The 15,594-nt window shown below is 44.5% G+C and overlaps 1 protein-coding gene across 3 annotated transcripts in view; it reads right to left on the minus strand.

Annotated features, from left to right (window-relative positions):
- Positions 1-883: 883 nt before the first annotated feature.
- Positions 884-15,594, minus strand: part of shank1 (SH3 and multiple ankyrin repeat domains 1) — a 67,032-nt gene continuing 52,321 nt past the window's right edge. The window contains exons 18-28 of one of the 3 annotated variants that reach the window (XM_026362899.1): positions 15,399-15,534; positions 15,203-15,283; positions 12,719-12,727; positions 12,389-12,415; positions 12,224-12,280; positions 11,917-12,032; positions 11,608-11,725; positions 7,381-10,927; positions 7,182-7,193; positions 6,007-6,897; positions 884-3,268 (exon numbers count right to left, since the gene is read on the minus strand). In XM_026362899.1, coding sequence (XP_026218684.1) covers positions 3,181-3,268; positions 6,007-6,897; positions 7,182-7,193; positions 7,381-10,927; positions 11,608-11,725; positions 11,917-12,032; positions 12,224-12,280; positions 12,389-12,415; positions 12,719-12,727; positions 15,203-15,283; positions 15,399-15,534 — 5,082 coding nt within the window. In that variant the 3' untranslated portion in view covers positions 884-3,180. The remainder of the gene's footprint in view (positions 3,269-6,006; positions 6,898-7,181; positions 7,194-7,380; positions 10,928-11,607; positions 11,726-11,916; positions 12,033-12,223; positions 12,281-12,388; positions 12,416-12,718; positions 12,728-15,202; positions 15,284-15,398; positions 15,535-15,594) is intronic. The other 2 variants (XM_026362916.1, XM_026362908.1) reach the window with 2 other exon arrangements.

A 15,594-nucleotide genomic window follows, 5' to 3' on the forward strand; every position in this document is an offset into this window, starting at 1 on the left:
CATTTTTTTTTTTAAGATCTCTTATAGGAAAAGAAATGCTTTCTATAGAGTCAGACCAATTCCCTCGGATCTTAACTTTTTTTTTCTCCTGACAGCGAACGATGAGCCTTTGCTCTTCATCATAACGACTAAGTGCAACGAAAAGGCTTGAAAACAGATATCCAAAAACAGTTTCTCACCAGTCACTTAACAAGAGAATCAGCATGAGATGTTCTCAGAATAACTTATCCAGAGTTACTAATTGGCCCTATTTACACATGCAAACTGTTGTGTAGACCTGATGGAAACAAGAAGAATGTGTCTATGGATTGAACGTTTGGACACGATGCCACACTCGCTTGTTCACCTTACAGAAACATCACCCTTTTTGGCGGACAATAACAGAAACCTCTAAAAGGGAAAATGCGAAAGGTCACAGTTGCTAATGGAAATAGGGTCATTGCATAATATGCTGGTAATAAACAATGAGCTGTGAGCGTACCAAGTGACTGCAGAAAGTGCTTTGTACACACAAGAAGTTGCGAATGAGCGAAATCAGTGTTGAGTGTTGCTCTTAATAGTGTGTCAGGTGATTAACAGTGGAAGGAGGCATGTGTGGAGAACGGGTCGAACTGTATAGAAAGCAGAACAGTTAAATAAATACATTGTACCTTTTTCATGTTAAACATTATTTGGAAGACAGAGATTCTTTAGAACTTGTGAGACTTTTTTTTTTTTTTTTTTACACCTTAAACCATAATTAGATGACCATTATTTTCATCGTCCTTATTGCTATTTATCTTGCAATCCCTTCCTTCCAAACCTTGCAAATCCCCGTTAATGGCTGCTGCTCATTCATTGCCTGTGTGTATGTGCACTTGGAGCATAATGATCTATGAAAACGCTTTTTTTTTTTTTTTTTTTTTTTTTTTCAAAAATAGACTGAGGATATTAGGGCAAGCAGGAAAGTAAACTCCCCGTTGATGCCCTGATGTAAAACACAGATTTGATATGTGTTCGAGGACTCAAAAGCAGCAGGAGAGGTGAAGCGTTGTTCAAGGTAGAGAGGTTATGAGGGAGCCCTTATTTTTGATCTCAGCAACAGTGAGAAAAGTAGGACTAAGATTGTAATGAGAGGCAAATGTGCCATGAAAGCCGATGAGAAATTATTATGGAAGATAAAAAAGAAAAAAAAAGGTGACTTTGTATGAGATCGATCAGGAGAGGGTGGCTGTTGTCCAATATAATATATATATATATATATATAGCAAGTGTTACAGTGAAATTATATTTTTCACGGACGTCCCCAGAATACTATTTCTAACATCCGCAAAACATGAAGTGTCAACTAACTGTTAAAAGAGGGAGTAAATTATATTTTGAGACCTTAAAGGTTGATTTGTCATTTTGATTATAGCTTTATAGTTATAGAAAGTAAAATGTGCTTCATATTAATTTGCGATGCTTCTTGTCACATAGAAGCAATGTCAAGGGTACAATGCACCAAATAATATCATCTTTCAATTAAAAAATACTTATATACACTTTTTCCATCTCAGTCCTCAAAGGCAGAAACCAGGAACCCTCTGAAAGTATAATAACAGTAAGGACGATGATAGTAATGATATGTAGCAACAATAAATCTCTTCATGTCGATACCAGTGTTCCAGTATTCCCATTTAAAGTTTAAAAATTGTAAGAACAATCATAGTATTAAAACTCGATATAAGCATTACTCTCAGATCCCCTCTGTCAGGTGGCTGCTTGTTCCCTCCTGGATAAAGTCGAGACACGCGGGAGGGGCCGCTCCTGGAAGGAGCAGGGGGGATTGGGTGGGAAAGAGCAAGAAAATGGCAGTTTCTTTGTTTTTTTTCTCTTCCCCTCCCCTCTCCGTTCCAGTCTCCCTCGCACAGATGGTCTAAATGTGTATACAACAGTTGCCTGGACGCTGAGGAAGTCTTTCTCGATAAATAAAATCCTCTGGGAGATTCTCTTCACATAGTTATGTATCCCGTCTTAACAGTTGAAAGCACAGTCTGTCTCCTTTTTATAAGTATATCTTGGATCCACACACACACACACACACACATATATATAAGGTGTCCCATAAACTTGTCACACAAACACAGTTAACTGCTTGTGTGTATATGTGTGTTTACATGTTGGTGTATGCATGCAGGCATGTATAGTAGTAACTCAGGTGCCTGTGTGCGTATCAGTGTGTCTCTTTTTTTATGTTGTTGGTCTGGGCACTTATTTTTGCTACAAATTTGTGATACAGTGACCAGTCTGTATATATGTTGTTATAAGACTTATGATAAAGAGCTATAGAGAAACACATAAGATTCTGATGACAGGACCTGCAGTGACGACAGAGCCCTACCAGTGGTGAGGTAAAAACAAAACCTAACCAATCGCAGCCAGATGCACAGCCGGCTTTGCCGACCTGAACCAAGGACTCAACTAAACTATCTGCACATCTGTCACCTCTACAAGACATGGAAGCTGTCACGAGACACTGCCCTGCACTGTCCTACGTTCGCCATACGAAGCCTCATTCCTGCACGCACTCATCTCTATTCAGCCTCAGACACTGCAATCACGCTCGACAATTTTCAGACACGTTTTAAAAACTAGCATTTACTCACGCAGGGAGGGGTTGTCATTGATTGCAGTTTAAATATTCTTCGTGGGTTCCACTTTTAGACCTGGACAGATTTAACCAGGCATCTGAGGGGTAAGAGGACCTATACTGTAAGAAGACCTTCTCCAGCCTGCCAACAACACAACTGCTCAAAATATTTAAAGAAAATCTCATTGGCTTTTGGTTGTTCCTCTCACGTATTTGGTTCAATGTTATAACTTTTAACTCATAATATCTGCTGCAGCCAAAATGTCTTGGTGTGTGTGTTGATTGGTGTGTCCGTGTGTGCATCTGGGGATCTGTGTAAATCAGCCTGCCACAACTCGGGAGCGCCAGCCAGTGTCTTTATGGATCTTCAGCCCTTTTTCCATCCCTGTGTTTCCATCTCCCTTTTGGGACTCGACTCCCTCTTGCTTTTGCTTTCTGTGTGAAATCCGTTCCCCCTCATTTGTTGTGTGAATCCACCGTGGATAACAGCAGGTGCATCCTCCTCCCTTACTGACTCCAATCCCTCCTTCCATCTCTCTCTCTCTCTTTCGGTCTCTGCATTTGCAACCTCAGCTCCGACTCCCATCGTCCCTCCTCCTCTCACTCTGTCCTTCCCGAGGTGACAAAACAGAAATAGGAAATGGGCTGCTGGACAGCCTGAGGACAGAAGAGCACAAATAGTAATGTTCAGTGTCTTTCATTAGATCGTTAGATGATAGAAATGAAGGGATGGTGCTTGTTTGGTTTCAGTTCCAAGTTGGTAAAATACACAGATTCTTTAAGCTCCTCAGCCAACAAATAAATCCCTTATCAAATCCTTCATTCACATTTTCAGTTTAGTCAGTTTTGCTTCTCTCTCTGATGCTACAGATATCTCCAAACAAAATTAAAGTGGGAACAAGTCCTTTGTGTAAATATCTATCATCCAACATGTAAAAGCTTGTCATTTTTTATAGCTTGAAAAGGACAATTGCTCAGGCTCAGCCTCCAGCTGGTCATTTTCTGTGACCCCTTAAACAAAGTTTGCTTTCTGGAAATGTTAAGTGCCCTGTGCATACAAAACAAGAACAATTTATTCAGTTGATATTCACAGAAAGATAAAGCAGACTTAATATTTTCAGTGTTTTTTTTTACTTTAGCATTTTTCTTTTTTGCTGCAAATGCAAGAAAGGTCAGGAAAGAGTTAAAGACTTTGACAGAGCTTTGACAAAATATAGTAGTTACTTACTTGTTTAAAGTAACTAAGTAAGTGTTTTTTACTGAGTACAGTAGAAAATGTAGATTTTTAAGTAACATACACTGGAAAAGAAAAGTTTGGAAACACCAAAACACTAATAGATTTTTACAGTGAAATCTAAGAAACAAAAACACAGAATATGTCTATATGTAACATCATAGATTACCCTTTAAAAAGCAACTTTACCATTTTCTATTCTGTACTTGTTTTGGGAAAGGAAGGTAATTATTGATACAGTACAGCAATGAAATTAGGGATTTATTTAAAAGGTAAACACTGTAGTCTGCAGAGACAGGCTGCAACTGGATTCAGGACAGAACATGCAGTGGAAGGTCCAAGTGCACATCTGCCCAAGAAGACTGTACTGTACTGCACTTATGAGTGCCCTGGCAGATGCCTGCTGCTCCTGAATTGGCTGCATCATTGAATAAAACATAAGAGAAACAAGTGTACGCAGACACAGTGCGTAGGAGGCTCAGGTCAGCTGGACTCATGGCCAGAATTGGTAAGAAAAACCCCTACTAAGGTTAGCAAATGGGGAAAAAAAAGATTACAGTGCACCAGGTTGCACAAACACTGGATTTTAGATGACTGGAACCAAATCTTCTTCAAAGTTTAAGGTGTTTGGATCTAAGAGAACATACAGAGCTCACATGTAGAGCTCGTAACAAAATTAGATAAGTGCTAGATGCCTGCTTAACTCCATGAGTAAAGAATGGAGGTGAAAATATGATGATCTGGGAATGTTTTGGCAATAGGACTTTGGGCGATCTGCATGGATATGACTCCATACTGATGCCATTCCCCCTAGGCAACGACTGACTAGTATTCTGTCCTCAAATATGCTTAAAATGAAATTTTAATTTATTGTTTTGTGATCCATTTAGAACCATTTGAATAAAACCAGCAAAAGATAATAAGAAATACATAAGTGCGTAGGTGTTTACAAACTTTTTCTTGCCAATGTATCTTCAATCCACACTTTGACTTGTAATGTGTAGATATGAAAAACAACCAATCATATCCATAGTAAGAGCGCTCTTACCATAAACTAATAATAGGACTTCAGTATTTGAAGTGTTGCTTTCTGTATGGTGGCAACTATAGACATGCTGTATAGGACAATACAGGAAGAGGGTGCTGTTCTCCCGGCACAAATGGAGATAAAGCTTGTTAGGAGGATGAGATAAGGGCAAATAGTGAAAGGAGTGAATGGCCAAAGGCAAATGATTCTGGGCACTCCTATCGCAAGCTGAATGACAAAAGGAGGGAGGTTTTAAGGTGTCTTATTTTTAACAATGGAGCTAAATATAATTATTGCGACATGTTTTTTTCTATATTTTTACTATTTCCCACATTTTCCTTCCAGAGCCTAAAACACACTGAATAGTCTCTACTCACTCTAATGCTTATCAGTCTTGAACCTGATTTCCCCTGTGCCATAAACCTCCATCATAGGCTGAAATTGATTAAAAACACATCAGTGTGATGTCAGAAGGGAAATGTTTTTTCCTCACAAAAAGTGTGGCCCGTGTAATAAAAAAAACCTTCAAACAGAGAGACAACCATCGTTTCTTATTTTTTTAAGTATACAGTTGCATTTATGCTTCTGAGAATAGAAGGTTTCAGCACTTTACACATAACAACATTATTAAAAGCTAGAGGCATAAACAAAGTGGACAGCAAGCACAGTTTACTCTTGCTTACTTCACATGCAGTTTTTTTGAACAACAAAAGTCTACGGCGCAGAGAAATACAATAATATATATGAATAAGTCCAGCTTATTAAAGCATTTCTAATTAATTTCTCTAACATTTACCATAAAATAGCACACATGAAATGGTGCCATTCTCAGATTTTCTTGTTGAAAAACAAATGTCAGTGTTCTGGTATAAGAATTTAACCTGAGGTCTGTATTTAGTGTTTTTCTTGTATTAGTGCACGTTAGACAAGAGACTAACTAGTGCTGTGCTGCATGTTGGTAGAGCATCGTGTGAAAAGAGAGAGAAATGCGTGTAGCCAACTGTGAGTAGTCCAAATAACTGAAAATAGTACTGCCAAAACACTACTAAGGATCATCTGTGCTGATTGTCTGTTGTGATAAATGAGTTGCACTGGTCAGTTGTTTCTCTGCACCATGAACAGCTGGAGCCATACCTGTCCATTACGCTCCTCAGGGCCCGCTCTATGTTCATGCGGTGGCCCACACGAGTCACGCCTAAATCCAGATAGTCCTCCTTGGTTAGGGAAGGCAGGTGGGTGCCGTCAATCTCGTTGTCCAGGAAGCGCTCTCTGTGCTCACCCAGGTTCAGGTAACCTAGCCAGTCTGCAACATCATACTTGGTCCAGTAGGGGAGTGGCTTGGAGGCAAACGGCTTTGTAGGAGAAGGGGGCGGTAGATGAGGGTAACTCAGACAGGGAGGTGGAGGGAGAGGGTGCAGGGGTGGAGATGAGGTCCCAGACAGGAAATGTGTTGGAGAAAGGGACCGTGAAACAACTAAGGTAGAGTTTGGAGGAGGTGGGGCACCAGAAGGGGCAAACAGTGGAGGTGAGGGCGAGAAATAAGGATCTCCCAGAGGATTGCCAGGTGATGGTGGGGTGATTGAACCTCGGAGGTCATAGATCGCGCTGTATAGAGGTGAGGTGGGGAGGAGTGGAAGGGATGAAGGACGTGGTGGGCCCATTTGGGGCCTCTCTGACCTGGAAATAAGAGGGCTCGGTGCTCTCCTACGTTGAAGCATGTGTGATTCTGCTTTACGGGACTCGCGACTAGGAATAAACTGGAATTCTAGGGCTTTGGTCCTGTAAACAGGTCTGTGTTTGGGGGAGGTGGGGTAAGGGGAATAAGATGTCGGGGATAGCGGGGAATGTGAACGTGGAGGTTGAGTGGCAGCTGGAGGCTGAGGAGATGGAGAGCGTCCCCAGTTAGGGTACTGCGAGGCAGGTGTGGGGGACGGGGACAACGATGGCTGCGATAACGAGATTGGAGAGGGAGACTGAGATCGAGCTGAGGGGGGGCTCAGAGCTGAGGCTGAATCTTCTGAAAATCTGTGAAAAAAGAGGGAGAAATTAATATAGAAGCAGAAGTCAGGCAGAAAATAAAGGGATGAAAACATGCACACACCAATGTTGGCAAAATATTCTCAAGTTATTTTTAGAACCTGTGAATTAAAATAGTTTTTATATTGTCACTGATAGTGGACAGACAGTGTATAGATATAGATTTAACGTGGTTTCCACTTCTTTCTTACTGTTTCACAACAATTTGGAAATTAGAATAGTTTATATTGTTTCAGACAGAAAGGAAAGCAGTATGGAAGTGGCTCTATTACCTGTTTCTGCTTCTGAGAAACACATGGAAAAAGCCAGAAAAATAAAAGAGAGGTTTGCACCATATAGACACCACACTTACACAAGACAAACAGAACAGCGTATTTCACAGAAGGTTTGACAATCACAACACTATCATGATTTGCAACAAATAAACATAGACATAAAACACTTAAAGCAAACATTTTCATTGATATGTACCTATGTCTGCTCAGTGGTCTCTGGCTGCTCCAGCTGTCCTTGTTTCTTTGCTGCAGTTTGCTGCTCAGCTCATTAATGATGCTGGGCTTCAAACTGGATGCAGGTGGGTAAATCTTCTTCCCTTCTAAAAATGTCCCAGACTGACCTCCTTCACCAGTCATCTGCCCCTCTCCCCAGAGAGGCTTCATCTCAGGAGTGCGTGGCCGATCAAAGTATGGTGAGGTAGGACGTCCCAAATTCTGCATGTCTCTCACCCCGTACCCATCCTGTCCACCTTCATCCTCTGCCAGTCCCTCCTCAGCCTCGTCCTCATCCTGCTCATCTCTTCGTCTGTGAGAGTGGAAGGACGCAGGTGCGGTGCTGGTCTGTCTGTGTAGCTCCCCAGCACGAGTTCCTTCTCTGAACCTGCTGGTTTTTGGATAAGTGGCTGCTGCTGCTGTGGCATTCTGCATCTCAAAAGTTTGTCCATCCAAGTAGCTCATGTAAGATTCCAGAAAATCTCCTCCTCTTTCTGATTCCCCCGTCCTGCCTCCTCCCATCCGTCCTCTCTCTCCCCGGTCTATCCGGTCCCCTCGGACGCCAGCACCACTTAGGGCTATGATGCTATCTAGGTGGTGGTCACTGCTGCTGCGACTGTCTAGCTCCTCAATCCCCGAGTCTACAACTGTCTCCTGGGATTCTCCTTTCTTGTTTGCAGGAGAAGGACGATGGTGCTCACCTGTCCTGCGACTGCCTGTGATGGCGGTGGAAGATGCTGTATATGTGATGTGTGTTCGCTCCTGGTAGAGCTGAGTGGAGGTGCTTGTTGTGGTGGCAGCAGTGGTGGTTACAGTGGCACAGCTAGCGGTCGTGGAATGGGAGGCAGTGCCCCTAGGTGGAGCAGAGGTGGCAGCAGTGGAGGAGGGCACTGGGGGACCACGGTAGGCTGGTGGAGGCGCGACTGTGTGCATGGGAGGCGTGGGGGAGGAACGCCCAGGAGTGTGAGTGCTGTTGTAAAGGTGATGGGGGTGGGACATGGAAAAGGGTCTGTGGTAAGATCCAGGAGGAGGTGGGGGTGATACTGAAGGGGGAGGAGGAGGTCCTGCTGGCTGCAGGGTTGAGGGCGAGGGAGGAGGTGGTGGGTTGGGTGATGTTTGGGAAGGAGAAGGAGCAGACTGAGTCAGGTTAGCCACCTCGCTGTCATAAGACGTGAGGCTGGAGGCAGTGGAGTCACCTGCCTGAGGCGAGGGCAGTGGTGTATGAGCAGGAAACCCACTTACAACTCCCTCTTTTTGGGGGGCTGGAGGGGGGGGTGGTGGGGGTGGTGGTGGAGGAGGAGGTGGTGGAGGGGGTGGTACCTGCTGTTGGCGGGAGGTCAAGCTGTTGGGGAGCATTCTGTGATGTGAGTACCCTGACATTCCCCCTATTCCCCTGTCAAAACTGTTGGCAAACTCTAATGGAGGCGGGAGAGGGTCCGCGTAGACAAACTCATCGTCTGCATCAACTGAGGGGGCGGGGGGAGGAAGAACCATCAGGCCACTCCCAGTGCTCCCAGTAGTGCTCAATGTCTGCTGAGTACTGGTAGGTGGGGGAGAGGGAGGTGTGAGGGACAATATATAAGCCTCAGCTTGACTTTCCATCCTGAGAAAAGATGGCCTCCGAGGCTGCTGTGACTGGGACACTTGCTGAGCAGAGCTTTCAACAGCTGCTGCATTTGCAGCAGCCTGTTCTGCCCTCCTCATGTAACCCTCTCGCTCTTTGTCTCTCTCTCTTTCTCTCGATAGCTCCCTCTCCCGTTCCCTCGACCTCTCCCGCTCCCTCTCCTTGTAGGTTTGCTGATACGGCTGAGACTGATAGTGGTGCGTGTGGACCGTTTTGTCCTCAGAGAAGCGAACTCTTAGCCCTTCACGAGCTCCTCCTCCTTCCCGCTCCCTGTCTCCTCCACTGCCTTCATCACCCCACACACTCCCAACTCCTCTGAGGATTCTGGGTGAGGGTGGGCGTCCAACAGTGGCCGTTGTGGCAGCCAGAGAAGACGATGTGACCAGGTAGGAGGAGCTGGAGGATTGAGAGGCAGATGACACTGGCTGAGAAGCAACAGTAGATGAAGGAAACACCACACTCGACATCTGACGGCTAAAATGATGGTCAGATCCCCTCTTTAACCTACTGTCATCCCGCAGAGCACGCTCTCTCGCAGCCAGGGCAAGGCCTAGTGGTGACGTAGGGTCAAGAGCTTTTCCCGTTAGAGGGTGAATGAATGTGGTTGTAGTGGAGGGTGCTGGCTGCCTGCCCGCTGCTGTGTACAAGTCAGTAGGCACAGACTTTGGCTGATAGTCCAGGGCAGGTGAGGAGTACTCAGGCAGGCCAAAGGCTGGAGGCATACTGCGGGTGTGATGAATAAAGGTGTCCGCAGAGAACATGCCCTCGTCAATAGACTTAGATGGGCGCAGCCGTATTGATGTACTTTCAGCCTGTGTGCTCAGCTGTTGCTGTGACATCTGAGTCCTTGTAACTCCTCCTATTCCATCACTCACTCCCCCAAGACTCACGTCTTCCTCAACAGACATGAACAAGGAGGCACTCTTTCTGCGGGCTTCATGAAACCGCTCCCTGTCCCTACGAGCTGCGCCAACAATAGCAGCCCCAAACTGGCTGGTAAAGTCCAGGTTATCCTGGACTCGCATTGAAGGCAAGGATGGAGGCGGTGGTGCTGGGATGGATGGTGGGGCAGGGGGCTGTGGAGCAGAAGTGGAGGGAGGAGGACCGTGTGGTGTTTTAGCATCATCTGTCTCACCTGATCCAGGAGCATCAGCCTCCACACTGCTGCCCTGGCTGCTGCGTCCACTACTGCTGGTTGAAGGGGCCTTGACAATTATGGTGGGGATGGGGATGGAGCTTTTTTCCATTGAGCCTTTGCCTCCCAGTGTACCTTGACCCATGCGCAGATCCTCTACCTTGGACTGTTTCACCAAGGGGCCCTTACCTCTCCGGGCACCTCCTTTTGGACCCCCTGCCGCAGCCCCCGCTGCACTGCGGTCTGCTCGCTGGGGTTGACTCTGGGTAGTCTGTTGCTGCTGGGGCATTACAGTGGCAATGCTGGATGGGGGGACGGCGGTGCTGTAGCCTCTCCTAAGACCTGCTGCCTTTGCCCCTCCACCAGCTCCTACGCCAGCTCCAACAGGCTCCCCAGTATAGGCAACCTTCCGCGATGCAGTCCTGCTTTGAGCAGTATGAGCAGTTGCATGTGCATATGATGTGTGGTCCACCGCTGAGCCACTGGAGACAGTGCTGGGACCACCTGTCCTCTCCCTGCCTCCATGAGTGAAGTGCACTGATTGGGAGTAGGGCTGGTAGTGGGCAGACGTGGATGTGGATTGGGACACGGAGACAGAGGGCTGCTGAGATGACTTAGTTCTCCAACCTAGTGGTGGTGCAGAGGAGAATGGAGGGTCTGGTGGAGCAGTAGTGGGAGGAGGGGGGATGTCATCTGGGCCAGGCACCGACAGACTACGGGCAAACTTCATGGCTGGAGGATGCAGAAACTGCTTCTCCTCCTCAGGTACCCCTGCATTACACCCAGCATTCACAAATGGAGAAAAAGCAGAATTAAAATAGGGATTTAGAGATGGTACAGCTTGTATCGAATGAGAAAAAGAGAGACTGGTGAGAAAGGAAAGAAGAAAAGTCAAGAGCAAATGAAGCCAGAGTAAAAAAAGGAAAGCTGAGGGTAATCTATGGTGGCGTCTGTCTATATCGGCCTGCCCATCTACCTGCCAGTGAGTCTGTCCTCAATTCTTATGTCTGTTAGTATGTAAGTAAATTAGTGCTATATATTTCACAAGCAAGTAGCAACTGGACAGCATTACGAAGCAGCAATGGTTTTACGGGTCTACAGAGAGCACCGCTATTTAAGCGGAGAGTTAACAAAGCCTTAGTAAGCAACATACCAGAAAATAAGTCTTCAGAATAAAACAAGGAGATAAGTGGCACGTATACTGTATATATAACAAATAGTAGTAGAATTAGTAGTAAAAGACAAACAATTTATATTTACAGTACATAACAAATATAGTACAAGTTAGTGTACAGTTATATGTACAGTACAAAGTGTGCACAGTTTAGCCACAGACAAGACATTGTTGGCTACAGACAAATACGTCAGCACAGTATGGACCTCTACTACTGGTCAAGAGGACAGACAGACAGGCGGACGGTGGGTCAGACGGAAAAAACAGACAGCCTCACCGATGGACTTCTGCCGCAGCATACCGTGCTGTGGGGCGTGACCTGAGGTGTACTGTCCACGGTCATAGCCGAGGCCCAACCCAGATGACATCATCCCAGACTGATCCCCATAATTTGGCTGAAATTAAATTGAAAGAGAGTAAAACACACTAGAGAGAGAGAGAGTCATGAGAGTAAGTACATTTTTCTTACACTGTTTCAACTACTCAAGTTCAAAGGAACAAGCATTTTTATTAACCTGATCACAGGCTCAGTCTACACAGCCCATCACTCAGGTAAATATACTGCAGGATGTTCCACAACACACACCTCATTGCCATAGAAACTCCGTCCCCTTTCTCTCTTTGGCCCCTGTCCCCGTGTCCCTGGCACCTCATTGGTGCTGATGGTCTGCTGAGCGGCTGCAAGAATTTCATCTAGTTTATCTGAGTGGAAGAAAAAAGAGAGAGAGAAAGAGACAGATAGAAGGAGAAAGATAGAGAAAGAGACATACAGCAATGAAACAGCAACAAAATGAGGGAAACAATGTGTGGAAAGGGACAGACTTGATGAAGGTAGATGAGAAAGAGAGGAAGAGATTCAGGAAACGTCCACTAACAAATATGAGCTCCCTTACTCAAAGCCATCTGATAGACTGTCCTCTTCTTCTCTGTAGCTTGTGAAGATTCGAATTCTAAAGGAAAAGAAAAATAGAATAAGCTTAATAGGCGACTGAGTGGTGAGTGCCAAGTCATTTTGGACATAAATACAGTGTCTTAAACAAGCTTGTACCAGAGCATACCTGATTTTTTTTTCCAAGGGGTAGCAGCTGGAAGGAGGACAAAAGGAGACTTAAGTTTTGGCAGGAGTAAAAGTGCAATAGTGTTGTTACAGTGAATACTAATCATATTCCCCGGAGCCTGACAAACTGAGTGACCTCTCCAGGCTTTTCGATCCTCAGTGTAAAAGAAAATATATCACACCCCTGCTTTAAGACAGCTGAAGTGTGTACAGTGTGTGTTAGAGTAAATATGCTGCACACACATACAATATGTTGCTTACTGTTACTCTAACACCCTTGAAAACACACACACGCGCATGAATATGGAATTAGGCTGAAGATGACTCCCACCTCTCTCCACTGTTAAATGGATAGGATCCCATCAGCAGTGAAGTGTGGAGGACAAAAGAGACAAAGAAAAGACAGAGTTAGTGGTTAAACTAGTGAACAGTAAAGTCCATAGGGGGCTAAAAAGGAGGAATTATAGGTGACCCTTTAGTGTTTGCATTCAATGGTGTAACAGAGTTAGCAAGTGCAGACTGGATAGGGATAGGGTTATCTGCCATACCTACACTCATTCATAACGATTGTAGTAGTTTATTGAACTTAACTGAACATAAAGAACATTTTCATTTCCAGTAAATATACCACTCATGTAAAGGTTCAGAATTCTTACCTATGCTAGACACATTTCAAAACTTTTGCAAACATATTTAAGAAATACTGAGTTAAATTAGTGTTGTGAAAACACAATTTGTGTGTGGACTTGAGTGCACTGCAGGATCACTTCTATGTGATGTCCTTGTTGTCTTGCAGCATTACTTGTAGGTGAACTGGGACACTGCACCAATCACAGAGGTGAGAGAGTTTAGTAGGCGTCACAGCTAAATGAATTCTAATGCATTTGAACGAGCATATGGCATCAGCTGACCTGGCTTCATCACCCGCTGTGCTCATCACAAGTAGACTGAGAAAAGGGGCAAAAGCAATGAGGATCTAAGTTCTAAGATGTCTACAAATTATGTAACCACATCTCAAAAGAATTCAGAATATGTGTTGATAAATGCTTTTCACATTGACTCAAATGGACAGTTCTATATTATTATTATTATTATTATTATTATTATTGTTGTTGTTGTTGTTGTTATTGTTACATAAAAATGTTAATGTAATTATTATGTAATGTGTGAAATCCAATAGGCACTGAATACTTGATCTGATCTTGATAATGGGGACTTTATCAATATATCCACATAAACACATAATCAACAAAATATCTGTAACAGTTTTTCTCAAACTCTTATTTTTTTCTAGAAAAGCATAACCATTGCAAAAAGTATGTAACAACGCAGTAGTTTGACTATATGTACTGAGATACTTTAATGAGATACTTCTTGGTCCCCACAGTGTCACTACACACATGTACATTATTACTGGTAAGTGTATATACTGTATATATAGTAACGAGTACTGGATTATGTGTGCCAGTGAGGTGGTTGAGGGTTCAGGAAGCTTGTGCCTGTGTATCATGCTTTGTGCTGATCAGGTGAGGTCACACCACAGAGAGACGGTAAGTAAGTAAGTAAGGGAAGGAGACTGGGAAGGGATGAGGCAAAAGGTTGATTTCTGCACTCAGAACACAAATGACTGTAGCTGCTGCTGTTCACAGGGTTCAGCATGAGTCTGTTACTCTTTGAAAGAAAAAGCACTAAAGCCAGAGCTGAGATCAGCCTTGTGAAGCCTCGTAGATCATCTCCAGTAGCTCCACGTCACCAGCTTTTATACATCCTCAACCATTCACTGGGCATGTTCAGAAACAGCAGCGACAGAGACAGCAAGCAGTATAAATGTTTAGAAGATAAAACCCAATCACCAATAAAACACTGGCCGGCAATCTGATCTGAAAATAGGGGCGTTGACCCTCACCACGCACTCTCCTCCCACTAATTTGCCTCCAATAGAGACGGCATAAGCACAACCACACATAATGTCGTTACCATAGAAACAGACCTGAAATAAAGTTGTTTCTTTTTTCTCAAACATTACTCATCTCAATAATTTTATCCTGGGTGTGATTTCTTCCAAATGAATCAAAGACCTTTTCAACAAAAGATGTTATCAAAGGAGGGACTTATTCTGCAACTTGTTCACTGATACATTAAGATCAGACACTTTGCAATGATGTTGGTGGCACCCGGAAACTCTTCTCAGGTGACTCCCATTTCCCTGCAGTGTTACCTTGGCAACAAATAATGCTGAGTGTCAGTGTGTGTGTGTGTGTGTGTGTGTGTGTGTGTTGAGCAGAGGGGCTGGCAGACTCTGTGGGAGCTGGGGTTAAAGCTGTGGGCGGGCCAGGGAGCAGTGGAGGTTGCAGGGGGGTAAGAGGTAAGAGAGGCGGGCTGTGAGAAAGGGATCACAAGGTGGATGGCGACACGTTTTCTGGGTGGGGTTACCTGTAGTGGGAGTGCTGGAAGTGACAGTGTGGAACCTCTGAAAGAACAGTGAAATGCATTGAGACCGTCATCCACGGCGGTAGCCAATCATCTTTCTTTTCCTCTCGTTTCTGCTGCTGTGTAAGTACACATCTCCCTCTATACTTACTCGCTTTCTAAATTTAGTCCTAGCTCAACTCTCCTTCACATTTTCAGCATCTTTAACAACCCCCAACACTCTGGTTTCACACTGGTCTATCATTCTTCATTACCTCAATCTGTTTCTACTCAGTAACTTTTTCCTCCTCTTCAGATTTAAAACACTTTCATTTACTGTCCACATCTCCCTCGCAGTCATTCTTTGGTAATCTATAAGTTTATACAGTATGAATCAATTTCTTACCCATCTCTTCCAGCTCTGAAGTCATGGATTTGGATCGCAGGGCGATAGCTGGAGTGCTCAGCCTCTTGCTCTGCTGGGGGACTTGAGGAAACAGAAACACGCAGCAGTGGTAAGTCAAGCTGTTCAGGACCACGGTTCAGTTATCACCAGCAATCAACAACAGCACCACCTCAGTGTGCACTGGACAGATTCTTACTTTTCTTTCTCGAACCCTCCTCCATTTCTGGGTTGCGTGTTACCATGACAACCTTAACCATCAGGCTGTTTCCACCTTGCCGGATCATGTTGACGACCTGCCTGTGACCGACCTTCACCACATTCTGACCATTGACCTGAGACAGAAACACAGACTGACTCAGTTTAAGAAAATTGTTTTATTCTGTCATTTAATG

The sequence above is a fragment of the Anabas testudineus genome, chromosome 8 (assembly GCF_900324465.2).
Source record: "Anabas testudineus chromosome 8, fAnaTes1.2, whole genome shotgun sequence".
Lineage (NCBI taxonomy): Eukaryota > Metazoa > Chordata > Actinopteri > Anabantiformes > Anabantidae > Anabas > Anabas testudineus.